This window comes from Gaeumannomyces tritici, assembly GCF_000145635.1.
Source record: "Gaeumannomyces tritici R3-111a-1 unplaced genomic scaffold supercont2.3, whole genome shotgun sequence".
Classification (NCBI taxonomy): Eukaryota; Fungi; Ascomycota; class Sordariomycetes; order Magnaporthales; family Magnaporthaceae; genus Gaeumannomyces; species Gaeumannomyces tritici.
Genome location: NW_008804547.1, coordinates 2,144,351 through 2,163,150, shown reverse-complemented (window position 1 = coordinate 2,163,150; position 18,800 = coordinate 2,144,351). Strand labels below are relative to the sequence as shown.

Genomic DNA, 18,800 nt, shown 5'->3' with positions numbered 1-18,800 from the left:
AGCTCCCCATTTACTAGATTCAGTGGTGGGGCTTCTGAGGTTTGGGTCTGGCTTCGCCCTAAAACGCCTAACTTGAATTAGATGTTATCGCTAGAAATTGCCCAGGAATGGCCACTCAACCATCAACAGCTCAATTTCGTGTTTCTAGACGGCAGAACCACTATGCGAAAGAGTCCTTCAGTCTCATCCTACCATGAAGATTAGGCCCCTCATCGCCGTTCAATCTCAGCCAGCTCCTCCTCCACCGCCTTCCACACATCACGATGCAAGGACCCTTGGACCCAGGCACCACCCTTGCCTCTCCCAATGGTGAACATCTGGATCTTCCTCATGAGATAACTCGAGCGGTTCCTGGGCATCAAGAAGGCCACTGGTGTGCAGCCCTTCAGCTCCTGCGTCTACCGGCCGTCCCTAGCCTTCTTGTCCTCGTTGCCATTCTCTAGCCGCTCGCTCTTTTCCACAACCGCCGGCTCGAACATGTTCGAGTCGTACATGGTGCCGACGTCGAGACTGCTAAACATGATTGACGTTACCCGCGGGGCCCCGGCCATGACCGCCGTCGCCGGCAGCCGGTCCCATACAGCCTTGACCATCAGCAGCCCCCACGCCCTCAGCTGCGGTTCCGTCGTGCCAGCCGCTACGTGGGAGCGGACCGAGGCGGCAATGACCCCGAGAGAAGACGCCGGCGGCTTGGTTGATGAGGATGCCGACGAAGACGGCGAGGGGGACGTGTTTTTGCGGCCGCCGTGGTCGCCCTAAAACACACGCGCGGGCAGCAGCGTCTGGACGCTCAGGACCACGTTGGTCATGAAGACGCTCGCCTCGGCGCCAGGGATGCTCGCGTTAACGGTGGGGATCCTGTTGCGCACGTCGACGACGGAGTATACGTTGACGGGCCGCCGCGAGCTCTTTGGCCGCCCACACATGGCCGCCCGCGTGAAGAAGGCCACCAGGGCGTCGTTCTCGCTGATGAACGGCTTGCCCGTCACCTGGTCGGCCACGATGCCGCCCGGGAACAGCTTCGCGTCAACACTGCCCTTGCCCGCTGTTTCTTTGTTGGAAGATGAGCCCGACTGGGCCGTTCCCGTCGACGAAGCTGGAGCTGTTCCGTTGTCGTGCGCTTCCAGTCCAGCCAGCGCCTCCTGCTTGAGCTTGGCGAGCGTGGACTTGGGCACCCACACCATGTGCGGCTCCATCCTGTCGCCGAGCATGATGCTCACCACCATGTACACGATGCACAGGAAGCTCAGGAAGACGTTCGTCACCATGCGCCCGGCCATGAAGAACTCCTTGGGTATCTCGGCCGCCGGCCCGTCCCTGGCCGTCGGGGTGCCCATGATATCGTGGCGCAGCGAGAGCATCGGGGGCACGAACTCGTCGCCGCCGGCCAGCACGATGGCCCAGGCCTGCAGCACCTGGCTCAGGGCCACGCCGTCCATGGCCATGTGCGGCCAGCCGAGCGTGACGAGCGTGGCGTCGGCAAAGGTCACAACGTGCAACCAGAGCAGCGGCGCGCCCGAGCGCGTGTAGTCCTTGAGCGTCCCAGGGGCCTCGGGCGGCGGCACGAAGCTCTCGAAGGCGACGGAGCCCGCCTGCACCGACGCCTTGCCCGGCGTGGCCCGCGGCAGCTTGCGGCCCAGGTCATGGTCGTCGACCCGGACGCCGTGCGCTTGGTGCGTGAAGCCGATCGCGGGCCTCTCCTCGGTGAACTGCTTCGGTATGTGGTACTCGAGCTTCCCCGCGGCCTGTGGACCATTCAACCGATTGTTAGCCCCGGAGCCCTTTCGGATCAAGCAATAGTGGGCTCGCAGATCGCTACTCACATTCTTGCGAACTCTGGAACCTAGCTTGCGCCAGTCACCAATCGTCGCAAGGCGAGCCAGTGAGTCCCGGAGCATCAGGGGGTCTAGGACCTCGTCGAACCGGAGCATGGTCCAGGCCACCATACGGGTCACCTCATTATAGCTATCCAGTTCGTAGACTGGAAACACATCGTCGGTTGGGTTGCGGGCTGGCTGGCCCGAGCTCAAGAATCCTCCCATGTTGCGGTGATGACTGTTTCTGTTTCCTTTCTTTGTTCTATGAAACGAGCCCGCTTGCGCTCTGCGCTGTGGTGTCAATGAAGCGAGTATGTCGATACTCTTGCTGCAGCTAGAACGTGCGTCGATGTCCTTCAAAGGCACATTATATAGCACCCTCGCTCGACGGACATGTCGGGTCGGAGTTGTCGAAACGGCTCTCTGGCCGACAACGGGACATCAGTCTGTTTTTCTATAGGTTTGAGGCCACCGAAGCCCGACCGTGCTCTGCTGCCGGATCTGGCTCTGCCGACTAGCCACCCATGGGATGAAGGGTATATGCACAGTGCTGCGAGACGTTGCCGCCATGACCGAGCCTCACCGTTTGCTGTACATTATCGACAAGACTACTGCCGCGGGGCAGCGCAATCGTATTTCGTACTTCTTTGTGTGTACATCCTTGTATTTGAGACGTGGTTCGTGCAAGTCGAGGCTTGTGGCCGTAGCTCATGATCCCCAACTCAAGCATTTATGCATATCTAGTTGCTTCCTAGGAGCTCTAGCCATACATATGTGTATGTACGAATGCACCGTACATACCCAAGTAAATGGATAAATAGGTACCTAGATATACACCCCTAGACTCCCGGGCGGAAAGGACCGACATATTTGATCGGTGCTTCTGTTCGGTGCATACTTCACGACCTTTTCTGACCATGCAAGGCCGACCGACCGATTGAAACGGCCGTCCAAGTAGATGACAGACAAGGGATGAATTCTTCTCGGAATCCGGGGCAACTGGGAAGCCCGAGGCGGCTCTGTTTAACGCGCATGAAATCTACTGCCACAGCAAAGGCCACGGTCAGTTCAGTCCGTGACGTGTCAGATGCTTTAACGGATACTGTCTCCTATTTTCACTCTATTTAACCGCGTGTTCGGGCCTGCCCGCCTAGGTATTACTCAGAACTGTAGAGGCGATAAGCTTTCTTCACCTGACGGGAGTCTTTCATAGAGCGGGGGGGTTTCCTGGACCCCATGTGATGTGATTGGGCGCACAGACCCACCGAACCCCTTGCAGCGATCGGTGGGGGATGTCAGGGAGGTGCATAGAACTTGGACATCGATGATCGACGTCGCATGAAGCTTCTTCAGGCAGAGCCTCCATGACGCTGCCAAAACAGCCTCCTCACAGCCACAGATGCTTAGAACAGCATCCACAGCGCGACACCTGTGCCGCAGGTGCAGCCGCCTCGCCTGGCAACGGCCATCAAGATCTTACGCGAGCTCGGCCAAGCCCGACATCTACGATGTGGTCTGCGTGGGAGGTGGCCCCGCGGGCCTGAGCTTGCTCACTGCTCTCCGTACGTCATCCGCTGCTCCCCGCCCTGACACTCAAATCCGCGGCTGATCCTTACTATTCCTTACATTCTCAGGCTCGAATCCCGTCACGGCCGGCCTGCGTGTGGCCCTGGTGGAAGCGCAGGACCTCTCGAAGCTAAGGGCATGGGACCTGCCACCCGGCCAGTACTCCAACCGCTGCAGCTCTCTGACACCGTCTTCTGCGAACTTCCTCGACTCCATTGGCGCGTGGTCGCATCTTCGGCGCGAGCGCGTGCAGCCCTTCCACGAGATGCAGGTCTGGGACGGCGTCTCTGGCGCGCGGGTCGAGTTCGACTGGAGCAGCGCCGCAACAGCGTCGCCAGGGACGTCAGGAGAGTTCGGGGCGGATGGTAGGGATGTGGGCAGCAGCAGTCAGACGATCGCATACATGGTCGAGAACCTGAACCTGACGTCGGCTCTGCTCCGCCGCCTGGAGGAGCTTGGTGGTGTTTCCGTCTTTGATGGCGCCCGTGTGGAGGACATCAGCTACGGCGAGAGGACATCCGAGATGGACATGTCGCAGTGGCCCGTCATCAGCCTGACTGGTGGGAAGCAGGTGTGGGCGCGCCTTCTGGTCGGGGCCGATGGCGCAAACAGCCCCGTACGGACCTTTGCCGGCACCGAGGCGCGCGGCTGGGACTACGAGCGCCACGGTGTTGTGGCTACCCTGAAGCTGGGAGACGCACAGGGAGTCAAGGCCATGATGCTAGCACACAACGGCGGCCGCGAGACGGCGTACCAGCGCTTCCTGCCCACAGGTCCCGTCGCGGCTCTCCCGTTGCCGGATAACCACGCCACCCTTGTCTGGTCGACGACGCCCGAGAAGGCCGCGGTGCTCAAGTCGCTGGCCCCCGCCGACTTCGTCGCCATGGTCAACGCAGCCTTCCGCCTGAGCCCCACGGACATCGAGTACATGCACACGCTGTCGGCGGGCCAGGCCGACGAGCTGGCCTGGCGGCTGGAGCACACGGCGCCCATGACGGCCGCCGAGCGCGAGAACCCGCTCGCGGTCCCGCTGCCCGCGGTCGGGGTGCAGGAGGGCACGGTGGCGTCGTTCCCGCTGCGCATGCGGCACGCCGACTCGTACGTGGGCGAGCGCTGGGCGCTGGTGGGCGACGCCGCCCACACGGTGCACCCGCTCGCGGGCCAGGGCCTCAACGCGGGCCAGGGCGACGTCGAGAGCCTCTCGCGCGCGCTGTCGGCCGCCGTGGGCCGCGGTCAGGACCTCGGCTGCCGCCTGGCCCTGGAGCCGTACGAGTCGGAGCGGTACGCGGCCAACCACGTCGTGCTGGGCGTCTGCGACAAACTCCACAAGCTCTACTCGATAGAGTGGGCCCCCGCCGTCGCGGTGCGGTCCCTCGGTCTTGGAGCCGTCAACGCCTCGAGGCCGCTCAAGGACTTTTTGATGCGCCAGGCTGCAGGCAACAGGTTCAAGATTCTGTGACGCTGAGGAGTAGACTAGATGTGAGTATGCGTCTAATACTGTACCAATATCCATCCCATGGCACTAGTCTTTTGATGCCCGCCCGGAGATCTTTGGGCGCACTTGCAAGATATCTGCCTGGCTAGGCCGGCGGAGTGGTCCAAGCTTCCACATATCTTCCTCCTTTGACCCCACCATTCTCATTGTCAAGAGGTCCGTAGGAGTGTTCAGCAGCATTCTGCGCCCCAATATCTCATTGATGGGGAAAGGCCAAGAACCGGAAATATCAGTACCAATTCTGATTTCAGTTATAATTCACCTGATGTCCTGCCTGTCCATCTATGGCTTTCTCATGCTGTCATAATCTTGTTGTTCCATCACAGTATCCAGGTGGCTGCAGCATGCAGGCGTGAATAGGAATGCTCCTATTGATCTTGGAACACTCGTGTCCAGACCACGGATATGTATGCCTTCGCTTTCTAGCATTCTCCCACACAATGGAGTGACATGTATGAACCATGGGCAGCCTTCCCATTGTCAAGTATCTTCCAGGACTCGACGAAGCAAGAAGCCTGCAGACCTGGTGGCCCTCAAGGTGCCCTTGCTCCTCATATTGTGCTCGTGTGTTCCCCACAGTCTCTATTCTGCACAATAGGCCACAATAGAGGCAAGGCAAAATAGCCACCATACACACAAAATCTCATTGAGGAAAGAACGCCTCTGTTCAAAGTGGAGCTATTCATCCAGCTTCTCGTGTATTGAGGCCACAACTTTCCCTTCGCATTGCAATATTTAAACCTTCCACCTCTACCTCTCCCGCCCTCTCACCATCCTCCTCCTCCCCTCACCCACCTTCCTTCCTGCATCACCACCCTTCTTCAACTATCCACGGCCCGTTGGGCATATCCCTCTCTTTCCCTCTTCCTCCTACCTGCACCTCTCCACCGCCACTGGATATCACCATCCACCAGAGACGAAGCATTGCTGCCTCGCGCCAGTCTTGCTCCTCTCTTTCCGGCCTATCTACCGTTCAGCGGCTCGCCTCGACCCCGCCTCCTCTCTCTTTCTTCCACTCCAGAATCTCTCTTCTCACTCGCGAGCTGCACAGCCAAACCTACTCCCAACCGCTACAAGCAGGTTCCAGCCATCGCAAGGCGACCTCCGCTCACGCTGCTTTCATCTCGCTCAGATCCGCGACCAGAGAACTACAAGGTCAAATCTATCTGCAAAGCGGATCTCAGAGATCCCCGCAGCCTGTTCGAACCCCAATCTGAAAAAGAAAAACCTGATTGAGATATCTGCCAGTAACCATTTCTTGGTTCGAGTATTAAGTATCACCATCTGGAGGCATACCCGCCACCACACTCTGCTCCAACATTCCTGCCATCGCCCGCGACCTTCACCACCTCAACCATCCCCGACAACTCGCTCAACGCTTTTCAGCTTGCTGGATCGCCACGAGAATAGTACTGTCCGTACGTCGTCTGTCAGAGCTTCAGCAACCGTCAAGAACCAAGGAACATCTCCTTCTGTCTTTCAACAACTCACTCACTGTTTCGACTGCAACTTTCTGCTTACCACCACCACAATGTGCTTCCAAGAGTTTATCGGCTACGCCTGCGGCCACTGCTCCATGGCCGTGCTCCGGCCCTGCCCGCTGACGACCTCGGAGCACAAGAACCCGGTCTGTGACCTCCAGCCCAACAGGCCCTTCCTCGTGGACGCCATGTGCCCCGTCTGCTCGCGCCTGATGCACTCCCGGGCCGTCCTGATCCAGGAGTGGGAGCACCACTTCCTCCACGAGCGTGGCGCCTGCGGCTGCGAAGTCATCTTCCCGGACCTGGTCCGCCCACGCGTCATCGGCGGCGCCTCTGTCTTCCAGAACATGGCCCAGGGTGCTGGTGGCGGCGGCAATGGAGCCCACCAAAAGCAGCAGCCGGCCACCGCCGCCGCATCTGCCGAGAGCAAGAAGGCCCCGCCCATGTTCGAGCGTGTCGTCGGCCCCAACGGCCAAGAGGCCTACTCCGTCCGCCTCTCCAGCCTCTTCGCTGCCGAGTGGGTCGACGACCACGCCGAGCTGCACCGCAAGGGTGAGTGCAACTGCAACGCCGACTTCAACCGCTACAAGCCCGAGTGGGTGCAGGGCGCCTCGGTGCCTCAGCATCACTGCCTCGAGTGGCAGCATGCCCACCGGATCGCTTGCCAGCCCAGCGGCTATGTCAACACCGGCGGCGCCCCTCAGATGTTACTGACCCAGCAGACAGATGTCCAGCAACAAGATGTCCAGCAGCAAGATGTCCAGGCCCATGCGCAGCCCCAGGTTGATGACCACAGCGAGCAGGAGGATGAGGAGCAAGTCCAGGTCGAGCAAGAGGTTCAAGAGGTCCAAGAAGTCCAAGAGGTTGAGGACGAGGAGAGTGATGAGGAGCAGCCGCGCATCCACTATGCCACGCCCGTGTGCCCCAGCCGCCGCCCCAACCGCCGCTCGCTCTCTGCCGACATCACGCGCTCCATCACGGCGACCTGCCTCGACGAGGACTATGAGGAGCTCAACTCGTCCAGCCCCGCCGGCGGCTCCTCGGCCTCGGAGGCGGGCGAGCCGCACCTCTACCATGTACGCCGCCGCCAGCGCCGCGCCTCGAGCATCGACATGCCTCTGAACTCGTCCTCCTCCTCGGAGCACTCCCACGGCGGCAGCCCCAGGGACGGTGATGCCGCCGGCAACAAGAAGAACACTGACGTCGGCACCCACAACGCTGTCAAGCACGACAAGGCCGGCAAGACGGCCGCCGCCGCCGCCGCCGCCACCACCGGCGCTGCTGCTGCTCCCGCTGTCAGCCCTCGCCGCCGTGTCACCTTCAGCGACACAGTCCAGTGCGTCGCCGCCGTTGATGCAGCCACCTCGGTCCAGGACGACATGCCCGAGCTCCCCGCCCCGCCCACCACGCTGCCCGGCCCGGACTCCAACCACCAGTACCTGCCCGGCCCCAAGGGCGACACGTGCTGGGGCCCGTCCATCTTCCCGAGCTCGCGGGACGACGTCTTCCGCGCCAGCGCCGCCGCCGCCGCCGCCGTCGCGGACCCCCAGCAGAACCAGCTGCAGCCGCAGGCCTCGTGCTCGCGTGGCCTCCAGGTCTACAACGTCAACGCGCTCACGACGCTCCCGCCGCTGCACTACGCCAGGGGCGCCGTCGCCATCGGCGCCGACGGCGCGCCCGCCATCCAGACGGGCAAGCTGGGCAGCAGGCCCAGGTGCAAGCCCATCGCGGGGCTGCCCATCGGCGCCGGCCCCGAGGGCACCCACCGCCACATGCCCGCCTTCTCCGAGTGCGCGCTCAAGAAGAGCACCCCGCCCGGCGCCCGCACCCGGCTCTATGACTAAGGGGAAGCCTCCCGACAAAACGAACAAGGTGGCTGCTAACAGCAGACTGCAAGTGAGGTTGCGGCATTCACAGTAGCAGCGACAAACCAGTCGTCTCTAATCAGTGCCTAGTTCCGGGGAAGACGGACGGCACGGCTTCGCCAACATGCTTTTCTCATCATCTCCACCCTCGAGCCGAGGGACTCATATCCACTACCATGAACATGATCAGACTTGCTGAATCATCGGTCAGTCCCCTACCCTCATTCATCCTGCTCCCCATTCTGCCATAGTTCGCTAGTCAGCGCCAGCCATCGTGAACTTATAACTAACTTGCCTCTTTCTCCACACAGCTCTTAGATTTCACTTCACTCAAGTGCTCAGTCCTGATCTAACACATCAGCTACTAGGCCTGTGAACAGTCCATCCTAGAGCCCGACTACAGCAGCAAAAAGACAAAACAACAAAAAAAAAAAACAGTTTTCAAGAGGGAGTATGAGATATTTGCGTCGTTTACATCCTTGTTTGCCATTTTCGACCTGCGCGTTGCCTTGACTTCATTATGATACAACACCACACATCTGACAAAGGAAAAAAAACTAACCACCCCTCTCTTTCTACGCCCTCATCCCCCGTACCCTCCCAGAACGGGGGACGAGAATCCGGTCCCCAGTCCATTCATTCATCGATGCTTTCCGACACCGCCCCGCCCACCTGCACTGCGTTTTAAATTTCCACGTTTTAGAGTATGAACATTTTTATTGCGACCATCACTACACTGACGGAATGGCCCAAACCAGGCCCCGTTCTTTATCCTCTACTTCACCCTACTCCTGCATGACTTAAGATTTGAATTTCATATTCCTCTCTACCGGTCAACCTCGCCTGGAATGAGGAGAAAAGAGAGATTTGTTAGTTGAAATGATACCATCATCGCAATAGAAAGTAATACAATACCAACTGCGTTCATTTTCACACGCTTCTGATCTCACAATGAAACTGAAATGGGGACGGTGCAAATGCTTACCAAACACAAGATCCATGGTGCCGATGACGGCCACGGCATCGGCGAGCAGATGGCCCTTGGCGACGTGGTCGAAGCCGGCAAGGTGGGCGAAGCCGGGCGCCCTGATGGAGACGCGGTAGGGCCTTTCGCTGCCGTCGCTGACGACGTAGACGCCCATCTCGCCCTTGGGGGCCTCGATGGCCGAGTAGGTGTCCCCCGGCGGGACGGCGTAGCCCTTGGTGTAGAGCAGGAAGTGGTGGATGAGGGCCTCCATGTTCTCCTTCATGGCCGCGCGCGGCGGGGGCGAGATCTTGTAGTCCTCGACCCGGACGGGGCCGGCGGGCATCTTGTTGAGGCACTGGTGGATGATGCGCAGCGACTGACGGAACTCCTCCATGCGGCACAGGTAGCGGTCATAGCAGTCGCCGTTGACGCCCACGGGCACGTCGAACTCGACCTGGTCGTAGGCGTCGTAGGGCGCGCTCTTGCGCACGTCCCACGGCACGCCCGACCCGCGGAGCATGACGCCCGTGAAGGACAAGTTGAGCGCCTCGGCGGCCGAGACCACGCCCACGCCCTGCAGACGGTTGATCCAGATGCGGTTGTCCGTCAGCATCTCCTCTGTCTCGTCGATGCGGTCGCCAAACTGCGTCGCCCACTGGTAGATGTCGTCGAGGAGACCGGCGGGAATGTCCTGGTGAACACCACCGGGCCGCACGTAGGCAGTGTGCAGACGGGCACCCGAGACACGCTCGTAGAATTCCTATATCGGTTGGGGTTTGGCTCGGAATTAGCAGAGACCCCAGGCCCCAGGGATGGAGGGAAAGCCTGCGGCGAGTGGGGAGGATGGACATACCATCAGCTTCTCTCGCTCCTCGAAGCCCCACAGGAAAGGCGTGAGAGCGCCGACGTCCATGGCATGGGACAGGACGGACATGAGGTGGTTGAGGACACGAGTGATCTCGCCAAACAGGGTCCGGATAAACTTTGCGCGTTCGGGGATCTCGACGTTGAGCAGCTTCTCGACGGCGAGGGCGAAGCACTGCTCGTTGGTCATCATGGAAACGTAGTCGAGACGGTCAAAGTACGGCAGGGCCTGGAGGTACGTCTTGTACTCGCACAGCTTCTCGGTGCCGCGGTGCAGCAGGCCGACGTGCGGGTCAGCCCGTATAATCTCCTCGCCGCTTAGCTCGAGGATGAGGCGGAGCACGCCGTGGGCGGCCGGGTGCTGCGGGCCAAAGTTGACCGTGTAGTGGCGGATCTTGCGGTCCTCGATAGCATCGTCGCGCGGCGCCCGGACGTGGTCCTCGCCCTCGTGCTCGACGTCGTAGGGGTCGGCGGCGGGCTGGAAGTTGCTGTCTACGGGCACCAGGCGCGTCGGCTGGTAGGTGGCGGGCTCGGCGTAGCGTCGGCGGGGGGCGGTGGAGAAGCATCTTATTGAGGCGGCGGCGAAGGGGGTCTGGGAGGGGATGGCGGGCCGGAGGAACAGGCGCTTCGCGGCGGCTCGGCCGGCCAGGCGATAGAGCGAAGTCATTGCGGCTTTAATTCGGGGGGTGGGCAGGGGCGTGTTCGTGGGCGGGTGTCGAGGAGAGGCCGGTCCGCAGAGAGGGCATGGACGTGAAACCTCTCAGGGCTCTGTGCCTCTGGCAGTGGCAACGCGTCGTCGTCAATTGGGCCGAGGGAGGGGCTCGCTCGATTCCGGTGGTGAGCGTCAATCTCGTGGCGGCCGTCATGACCGAGCTCTGCGCAGCTCTCGGCGCCCAATCAGGTTTAGGGCCGGGGGACAGAATATCCGCGACCCCGCAGTGGGAGCACGGGCCAGTCAGGAGCGGGAATTATCAAGCATTTCCACCTGAGCTTTGATGATTTGATCTTCAAGAACATTTCTAGTGCCTATTGGCTCGACACTACGATTACAGATAGCGCGAAAATTAGAAGAAATGACATGAAGCTCTCTTCTTCAGCTCCTATCGGCTTCTTTTCCAGTCGCTGTTTCAGCCTTGGTCCTATTGGAGGGCCTCCAGCCTGTGAGAGTGAGTGTAGGGTGCCGAAAAGAATTGTTTACAGAAGAGAGCAGTGAAAACCCATAAGTATTCAAGGATAAGAAAAAAAACCACAACAGCCAACAGTATCAGACAGCCCACGTGTCTACCCGAAACTACATCCAGCCAGACCCCAGACCTCGGCCAAGTTCCCCACATATGTTCGGCCGTGGTGGGGTCGCCCTTGTCGTAAGCATTTGACAAAAAAAGTTGCCCGCCCAAATTTTACTGCCAATGATGCGCGCAGAGAAAGAAAACCCTTGGCTCCGCACGTCACTGGACTAATCGAAGCGTGCAGTCAAGATGCCTTCAAGAACACAGACAAACCAGGACGAGCTGGATAGGCGAAAGGTAATTACTAGGAATATTCGCTCCAATGCTTAACTGAAGCTCCAACTGACGAGCTCTCCCCTCATGCGCACGTAGATTGTCGGCATTAACAAGGAGACGGTCACCAACGTCTCGTCAACCGACTTCCCCGGCCACTTCTTTGGCGAGCAGCACGCCTGGGACCTCGACCTCTTCTCCCAGACCTTCAGCATCCAGTTCCACCAGAATGATCCGTTCCACGCCTCCTTCAGCCTGGTCGGCGTCGACGCCTCCATCGCCAACGCCTTCCGCCGCATCATGATCTCCGAGATCCCCTCGCTCGCCATCGAGCGCGTCTTCATATCCAACAACACCTCGGTCATCCAGGACGAGGTCCTGGCCCAGCGCCTGGGCCTGGTGCCGCTCCGGGGCTCGCGCGAGGGCCTGCGCCGCTTCATGCGCGTCTACCGCAAGAGCGAGGCCGGCGCCTTCGACAACTCGTTCGACTTCAACACGGTCAACCTGCGCCTGAGCGTCCAGTGCAGCCGCAACGAGGCCGCCGCTGCCGGCGAGACCGACCCGGCCAAGCTCTACCACCACGCAAACGTTTATGCCCGCGACATCGAGTTCCTGCCCGAGGGCCAACAAGCCGACTGGTTCTCGGGCGACGGCGTCATCGGCCCCGTCAACCCGGACATCCTGCTCGCCAAGCTGCGGCCCGGCCAGGCTATCGAGCTCGAGATGCACGCCCACGTCGGCTACGGCTGGGACCACGCAAAGTTCTCGCCCGTCTGCACCGCCTCATACCGCCTCATGCCCACCATCGACATAACCCGCCCCATTTTGGGTGCCGACGCCGAGAAGTTCCGCGACTGCTTCCCCGACGGCGTCATCGGCCTGCGCAAGGTCACGGCCGAGGACGCCGCCCGCGCCGGCAGCGGCTACGAGGGCCGCAAGGGCGAGCTCAAGGCCGTGGTCGAGGACCCCATGCGCGACACGGTCAGCCGCGAGTGCCTGCGCCACGCCGAGTTCGAGGGCAAGGTCAAGCTCGGCCGCCGCCGGGACCACTTCATCTTCTCAGTCGAGAGCGCCGGCCAGTGGGGCAGCGACGAGCTCTTCCTCGCCGCCGTGGCCGAGCTGAAGTCCAAGTGCCAGAAGATGGAGCAGCAGGTCATCAACATGGCTAGGTGAAGAGACGGCTCTATCTCTTGAGCATCTTTGGTTTTTTTAAGCGGCATGTGGAGCTCCCGAATGTTTATAGACGTCTATATCGTCTTGTACTTGTGTCTAGAGGCACATCACCCCGCCCACTGCGGTATGCACATCATTCGCATCACCACATTCCGCACTCTGTATGCTTTTATGAAACGGCGTCCAGGTTAGGTAAAAGGTTTGGCAGGCAAAATATCAACATTTGACGATTCTTTGGATCTAAAGACCGATTGATGCAGCGCATTTTCCGTGATTTTGTCTGTCCATGGCGAGCCAAAACCAACTGACAGACTCCGTGACGACGAAAAGCAAGCAAGCCTATCAAACACCCAGCCAGCGTCCCGATAGACACGAGCCAACTTCTATCCCTCTGTAAACCGTAGGATGAATCGGAACACGATGCTCATAAAGGCCGGGTCCGTCACGGCAATCTCCTGCCCACTCACGAGGCCCAGCTCCGCTAGTGTCTTGTCCAGGTTCGGCCTCGTGGCCTCCTCGAGGTCCGGGGTGAGCTGGACGTACAGGGACTTGCCCTCGGCACGAATGCTGGGCCGCTTGAGCTGGGCCGCGGGCTGGACGGCGAGGTGGTCGACCAGCTCCGAGAGGGTCCAGCGGGCGTCGACGCGCAGCGGGCGGGCCTCGTTGCCGCACACGGGGCAGTCCTCCTTGCGCTCGTGCTTGAACGTGTACGTGTAGACGCCGTCGTCGCCCGAGTACATCATGTAGTTCTCCTCGGCCCCGAGCGAGGGCGCCGCGTTCGTCGCGATCTTGAAGGCCTCGTTGCAGCAGCTCGCCGCGATTATGGCGTTGGTCGACGCGATGGCGGGTATGATGTTCTTGACCACGCCCTGCGTCAGGGCGTACGTGATTCCCGGGATGCCAAACTCGAGCGCCCGCCCGAGCGCCTTCTCGTATAGCCACGTGATGTGCTCCGGGTCGTCCTTGTCCAGGCTCGGGAACGGCTTCTCCCTGTCCCAGGCGATTACGTGCGCCCACTCAACGCAGTGCTCGGGCTGCCGCGGGATCGACGCGATGGTGCAGAGCGGCACGGCCGCGCGCGGCGCGTGCATGTCGAGCTGGCACTCGATGCACGACGTGACGGTGGGGAAGATGACGCGCGCTTGGCCCTTGAAGCCCTCGGTGCCGCCGTCGATGAGTGGCTTGAGAGAGTCGAAGTTGTCCATGTCCACCATGTCGCACAGCTTAGCGTTGATCCAGCGCCGCGCCTCAATGCTGTCCAGCCCGCACACGACGAGCTGAAACTGCATGTAGAAGTCGTCGTCGTACTCCTGGATGCGCTTGTTGTGCGGCGTGATCTTGACGCCCTTGACCCGCCGCTGCACGAACCGGGCGGCCACCTCGGCCTTGAACTTGCCCACGTCCTCCTTGCGGAACAGGAACTGTCGGTTCAGGTTAGAGATATCTATCGTGTCTATGAGGAACAGCGAGTTAGTCGGCTTGGACTACAGCCCCTTGTCCTGGTTCCTATGCCACGTACCCATATCGATGACGTGAATGTTCTTGAATCCAGACAACGCCAAGTTCTTCAGGATCTCGCATCCCAGGCCACCGGCACCGCTTTCTTCGCCATTAGTACTGGCTTCCACCCATGGAACCGACAGTTGGTATCTCCAAGAGCGCGATCATCTGGGCTTACATGACCCTGGACCCGTGCAAACGGCAAGGTTAGCACTGGATGTAACAGAGGAACAGCAGGCAACGATACCAACGTACAATACGGACATCTTGTCCATGCTAGCGATTGCATTTTCTGGACTGAAGGACTCCTCGTCCGTGAAGGGGCCGGGGGTCGTTCTGATTCTATCTAGGTAGTGCCTGCGCCATGAAGCGATCAGCTTAAGCAGAGAGCAAGGGGAATGAGGAGGTGGTGATCCGTACCATCTTGACAGCGGGGCCGCAATAGGCACCACTGGGTCGGCAGCCATCTTCTCTTCTGACGAGTGCTCCTCTCCTCCCTTCGGTTCTCAATCTGGGGTGTGAATGGCAAACTTTTGTCCTGGGCGCGATCTGTGATGAGTCGCTTTGGTGAGGCCGGTCACTGGTTTTGTCCGCCGTGTCAGAGAGCTAGGCTGGGCTGTGGTGTGTTCCAACCAGCGGAGCCGCTTGCTTGGGCTGTTGACTCTAGGCAGCCGTAGCGATTGAACCAACATGAAGTCTGGTGCTGCGTCGCGATAGAGCGGGGGTGCTCCAGGGGGCAAGCCCGCTAATCACCTTATCGATAACATGGCTACAGGCGGAAGTGCCCCTGTAACCTGATCGGCACATCACTGTGCTGCTGCACGCAAACGGGGGCACGGCTAGCCTGACGTTGGGGTTCATCAACCAACTGCTCAGTTCCCGTGTGCTACCCAAGAAGGCCAACTGCTAGGCTAGCAAGCATCGCGCAATTGAACCCGACCTAGCATACAGCGCATTCATCACATTCACTCACAGCGGCGACGAGGAAGGCGGCGTTTCTCTTCTTCGCCTCTACCACGAGAGTCTTCGAACAATGCTGAAGTCCTTGGCGAGAAGATGGACGAGCTTTTCACGCCTGTGAGCCAGGTGTACACAACCAAAAGGCAGGAGAAGCTAGTGTTGGATCAAGTCGACACTCCCCTTGTGAAGACCAAGCTAGAGAAAGCTGAGCGCCTTTCCTGCTATGTCGACGCCCTCGAGGCCCTCAAGAGCGAGCCCAGCTATGAAACCCTTGCGTCTGTCCTCGAATACCTGATCAGTAGGAGTCCGAGCGACGCCAAGGTCAAGAGCATACACTCTCCAAACCCCTTGAACTCCCAGATAATCCAAGCCCTGGTAACGGAAATTGTTCCGAACTACTGGCGTCTGCTCAAAGATGAAGCCGAAAATTCTTTAGCTGAAGGAGAAGGAAGTCCGAGTAGCCCGTCCACGCCGTACCATTTTCTCCTAACATGTTTACGGAACGTGTCAGGAGTCAATGCCATCCTAACCCACCTCAGGGGCCTGATGGGAGAGCTTGAGGCGTCCGCGGACAACAGTCGAAGATCCCATACGAGCCTGACCCTAGAGCTGTTGCTGGACTTGCTTTGCTCGCTGCTCGCTGGGCCGGAAACAATCCTCCACATCTGGCAAAACACCACAGGGGGGCTTGAAGGTTCGAGCGCCGTGGCGCGGCCACTTGCGCAGGAACTAGTCAACGTCCTCGGCGGCGGCAGAGTCGTTTCTGTTGCGGCAGAGGTGGAGAGGACAATAAGGAAGGAGGACATCACCGACACCGACTTTTGGGCGACCGAAAGCAAAGGCTACAGCCTATGGCTGTTGCAGAACATCATCCACTGGGCCCGAATAGACCCGTCCGAGTCACAGGGCAAGCTGATATCTGAGTTGCTCGTCAAGAGTTTCCGGCTTGGACATTGTGGTAAGTCTAGTCTGTCTAGGCACTAAGGCCGTCGGATAAAAGTCCACCGCATTCTCGCACACAGTTATCCTGGGGTATACTGACCGCCACAAGACTTGATGGTTCAGGCATTGGTAGAGGCGCTGCTTGTCAAGGAGTCTGACGACGGCAAGGCTGCCTTCGATCGTATATTCAGAGGCCTCTCTCTTTTCGAGCAGAAGCGACTCCTTTACTCCTTGCTTAGACTCACGTCGCGCACTTGCTTCGATGGAGCAGCAGACCTGTCCTCCATACCCGAGTCCTCGACTGTAGCCGCAGTTGCTGGTCTGCTGGACTCGGCGGTGCTTCAAGTCGATTCCAGAGTAAACATGCTTGTATCCTGGTTGACAGACTCTTCGGGCGCCGCGCCGGGAGAATCCGTCGGTATACGCCGTGCTGTCATCGCTGTTGTTGCGCAGAAACAGGATGGCTTGACGACGGTTGTGGAGAAAAGCCTGGAACAGTTCGGTGACCAGCTATACGTCCGCCACGCTCCGCTCTTGCAGCAAGAGGGTAAGACAGGGTAAAGGTCCTTATCTTCTCGTGGCCCTGCTAATTAGTTCCACCCACCATAGCGCACACCCAGGTCCTCCTTCTCGGCGCCGGGTATCTGCACAGGACAAGCCCGATAAAGCTGTCTTTGCTTGCCAGATCCAGCGCATACATGAATGCCATCTCCAACAGGCTAGGCGCTCCCCAAACACGAGCTCGAATTCTTGGGATGATCGTTGGCGAGGCCATTTCGTGCCTAGCCAAGACAGGCGGCAAGGGTCTCGATTTCGACATGAACGAGACCAAGAGCGATGATGCAAAATGGTACAAGGCCTTGGTAGAGGTATCTGATAGTATTGGGCCAGTGGATTCGCTACGAAAGAGGTTCGAGACACATGGGCGCCCAGGTCTCACCAAGAAGGCAGCCAAATTACCGCAAAAGCCACCAGCAACCACAAAGCACCCGCGGCCCGCGACATCGCAACAGGCCAAGAAACCAGTCATCATGGAGGTCGTAGACAGCGACGAAGAGGAGGATGGCCTCGCCCCGTACGCCAAGCCGGATTCTGATCCAGAAGATTCCGAGGACGACGCCGAGCTCGTCAGCAGAGACAAGCCCCGGGCTCCGGTGTACATCAGGGACCTTATTACGTATCTGAGAGACTCGGAGAACTATGACCGACAGCGACTGGCGCTCACCACTGCTCCTGTCCTTATCCGACGGAAAGCAAGCTATGGCACAGAGGTACAGGAGCACGCCGAGGAGCTTGCCACACTCCTAGTGGGTGTCCAGGACAAGTACGACATGGACGATTTCGACGACCTGCGCATCCAGGGTATGGTTGCCGTCTTTGTCGCCCAGCCGCAGAAGATGGGCCCCTGGTTCGCGCGCACATTCTTCGACGGTGACTACTCGCTCTCCCAGCGCGCGTCCGTCTTGACGGTTCTCGGGCTGGGATCGAGGGAGCTTGCGGGCCATGAAAAGTCAGAGTATGCCGATTCCGCCGCCTTCCCGTCCAAGCGGCTGCCCGAGAGCATGGAACGCCTATACCTGGAGCGGGCAAGCCCTTCCGGAGACGGCCAGTCGTCAGGGCGGCTCCAAGCCCTCGCCCCCAACGCCATCGAGAACATCGCGCGGTCGATAACACAGTCTTTCATGGCGCCCATGGCGGCCAGCGCAGCAGACGCGGCGACCGGGCCCGACGCCCTGAAGCTGTCTTCCTTCACCTCGCGCCTGCAGGAGAAGCAGGGGTTCTCGTCAACATCGTCGGGGAAAAAGGCCCGCCTCCGCGCCATCCCCAACACGACCGCGCAGCTGCTCTGCACCGCCGTCTTCTTCCCCCTCACGGCGCGGCTCCAGACGGCGCTCCGGGCCTCGCCGGCGGCGGCCGGGGGCCGCGGCGGCGTCGTGGCGCAGCCGGAGCTCCTCGCGCACCTCCTCCGCACGCTGGGCCTGCTGGTGCACGCGGCGGGGCCGTCGACGCTGTCGCTGCCCGACATGACGGCGGAGCTCTGGCGCCTGGTCCTCGGGGTGCGGGCGCGCTGCGCGGGCGAGCTCGGCGTGGCGCGCGCCGCGCTGTTTGCGCTCCTGGCCCTTCTCGACGTCAACGGCGGCGGCGGCGGCGGCGGCGGCGAGGCGCGCATGAGGGACGTGTGCCGGGACCTCGGCCGCGAGGTCGTCGAGACCCAGGAGTGGGTCTCTCTCGTCTTCGAGGGGACGCGGGGCGGGGACGGCGCGGGAGGCGAGGAGGACGAGGTCAAGATGCTGGCGGCTGGGGTGCTGATCCGGCTCAGGGAGGCGATGGACAAGTTCCGGGCGTTTATGATTGGGGATATGATAGGCTAGTCTGGGTGCCATGCAGGGACTTTCGGGCTTTTGTTGACTTTTATTTATCCTTGGCGAAATGGCGGCAAGAAGGTTAAGGATCACTGTGGTGTGGCTGTTGTTGACCCAAATTGAAGCATGTCTAAGTGTATCCGCTTGTCATCCTATGAGGTTAGCTCACACTACGATCCCCTACGCCGGTCCCTTTCATATTGTATAGTTGCAGTCCAGGTCGCTGCCTCATTCCAACCCCCTGGCCAAGCTTGTGGTCGTCCTCAGGGTTCCACGTGACATTACATCATGTTAGGGGCCTCAAG

The 18,800-nt window shown here is 60.1% G+C and overlaps 8 protein-coding genes across 10 annotated transcripts; 5 read left to right on the top strand and 3 right to left on the bottom strand.

The window, feature by feature from the left end:
• Nucleotides 1-398: 398 nt before the first annotated feature.
• Nucleotides 399-2,042, bottom strand: GGTG_05823 (hypothetical protein; the record flags this gene model as incomplete). The annotated part of the gene is made up of 3 exons (XM_009223633.1): nucleotides 399-755; nucleotides 789-1,745; nucleotides 1,824-2,042. 3 exons carry the CDS (start codon nucleotides 2,040-2,042, stop codon nucleotides 399-401), a joined length of 1,533 nt encoding a protein of 510 aa, XP_009221897.1.
• Nucleotides 2,043-2,385: 343 nt separating this feature from the next.
• Nucleotides 2,386-2,896, top strand: GGTG_05822 (hypothetical protein; the record flags this gene model as incomplete). Its single annotated transcript, XM_009223632.1, has 2 exons — nucleotides 2,386-2,466; nucleotides 2,783-2,896. The coding sequence occupies 2 exons, from the start codon at nucleotides 2,386-2,388 to the stop codon at nucleotides 2,894-2,896; spliced, it is 195 nt and encodes a 64-aa protein (XP_009221896.1).
• Nucleotides 2,897-3,128: 232 nt separating this feature from the next.
• Nucleotides 3,129-6,250, top strand: GGTG_05821 (the record flags this gene model as incomplete). Of its 2 annotated transcripts, XM_009223631.1 has the most annotated exons (3): nucleotides 3,217-3,379; nucleotides 3,452-4,862; nucleotides 6,011-6,250. In XM_009223631.1, 2 exons carry the CDS (start codon nucleotides 3,217-3,219, stop codon nucleotides 4,840-4,842), a joined length of 1,554 nt encoding a protein of 517 aa, XP_009221895.1. In that variant the 3' UTR covers nucleotides 4,843-4,862; nucleotides 6,011-6,250. The 2 variants fall into 2 exon arrangements, with proteins under 2 accessions (XP_009221894.1, XP_009221895.1); XM_009223630.1 differs by lacking the exon at nucleotides 6,011-6,250 and having other exon boundaries at nucleotides 3,129-3,379; nucleotides 3,452-5,411.
• Nucleotides 6,251-6,409: 159 nt separating this feature from the next.
• On the top strand, nucleotides 6,410-8,396 carry GGTG_05820 (the record flags this gene model as incomplete). Of its 2 annotated transcripts, XM_009223629.1 has the most annotated exons (2): nucleotides 6,410-6,911; nucleotides 7,086-8,396. In XM_009223629.1, the coding sequence occupies 2 exons, from the start codon at nucleotides 6,410-6,412 to the stop codon at nucleotides 8,201-8,203; spliced, it is 1,620 nt and encodes a 539-aa protein (XP_009221893.1). In that variant the 3' UTR covers nucleotides 8,204-8,396. The 2 variants fall into 2 exon arrangements, with proteins under 2 accessions (XP_009221893.1, XP_009221892.1); XM_009223628.1 differs by having other exon boundaries at nucleotides 6,410-8,396.
• A 437-nt stretch (nucleotides 8,397-8,833) lies between these two features.
• Nucleotides 8,834-10,919, bottom strand: GGTG_05819 (NADH-ubiquinone oxidoreductase 49 kDa subunit). The gene is made up of 3 exons (XM_009223627.1): nucleotides 10,045-10,919; nucleotides 9,210-9,951; nucleotides 8,834-9,067 (listed from the first exon to the last, which is right to left on the bottom strand). The coding sequence occupies exons 1-3, from the start codon at nucleotides 10,720-10,722 to the stop codon at nucleotides 9,051-9,053; spliced, it is 1,437 nt and encodes a 478-aa protein (XP_009221891.1). The 5' UTR covers nucleotides 10,723-10,919; the 3' UTR covers nucleotides 8,834-9,050.
• Nucleotides 10,920-11,447: 528 nt separating this feature from the next.
• On the top strand, nucleotides 11,448-12,969 carry GGTG_05818 (DNA-directed RNA polymerase I and III subunit RPAC1). Its single transcript, XM_009223626.1, has 2 exons — nucleotides 11,448-11,581; nucleotides 11,657-12,969. Exons 1-2 carry the CDS (start codon nucleotides 11,534-11,536, stop codon nucleotides 12,728-12,730), a joined length of 1,122 nt encoding a protein of 373 aa, XP_009221890.1. The 5' UTR covers nucleotides 11,448-11,533; the 3' UTR covers nucleotides 12,731-12,969.
• On the bottom strand, nucleotides 12,784-14,893 carry GGTG_05817 (NEDD8-activating enzyme E1 catalytic subunit). The gene is made up of 5 exons (XM_009223625.1): nucleotides 14,651-14,893; nucleotides 14,486-14,587; nucleotides 14,409-14,414; nucleotides 14,250-14,329; nucleotides 12,784-14,183 (listed from the first exon to the last, which is right to left on the bottom strand). Exons 1-5 carry the CDS (start codon nucleotides 14,695-14,697, stop codon nucleotides 13,114-13,116), a joined length of 1,305 nt encoding a protein of 434 aa, XP_009221889.1. The 5' UTR covers nucleotides 14,698-14,893; the 3' UTR covers nucleotides 12,784-13,113.
• Nucleotides 14,894-15,091: 198 nt separating this feature from the next.
• Nucleotides 15,092-18,770, top strand: GGTG_05816 (hypothetical protein). The gene is made up of 3 exons (XM_009223624.1): nucleotides 15,092-16,148; nucleotides 16,242-16,679; nucleotides 16,742-18,770. Exons 1-3 carry the CDS (start codon nucleotides 15,287-15,289, stop codon nucleotides 18,502-18,504), a joined length of 3,063 nt encoding a protein of 1,020 aa, XP_009221888.1. The 5' UTR covers nucleotides 15,092-15,286; the 3' UTR covers nucleotides 18,505-18,770.
• The last annotated feature ends 30 nt before the right edge of the window (nucleotides 18,771-18,800 follow it).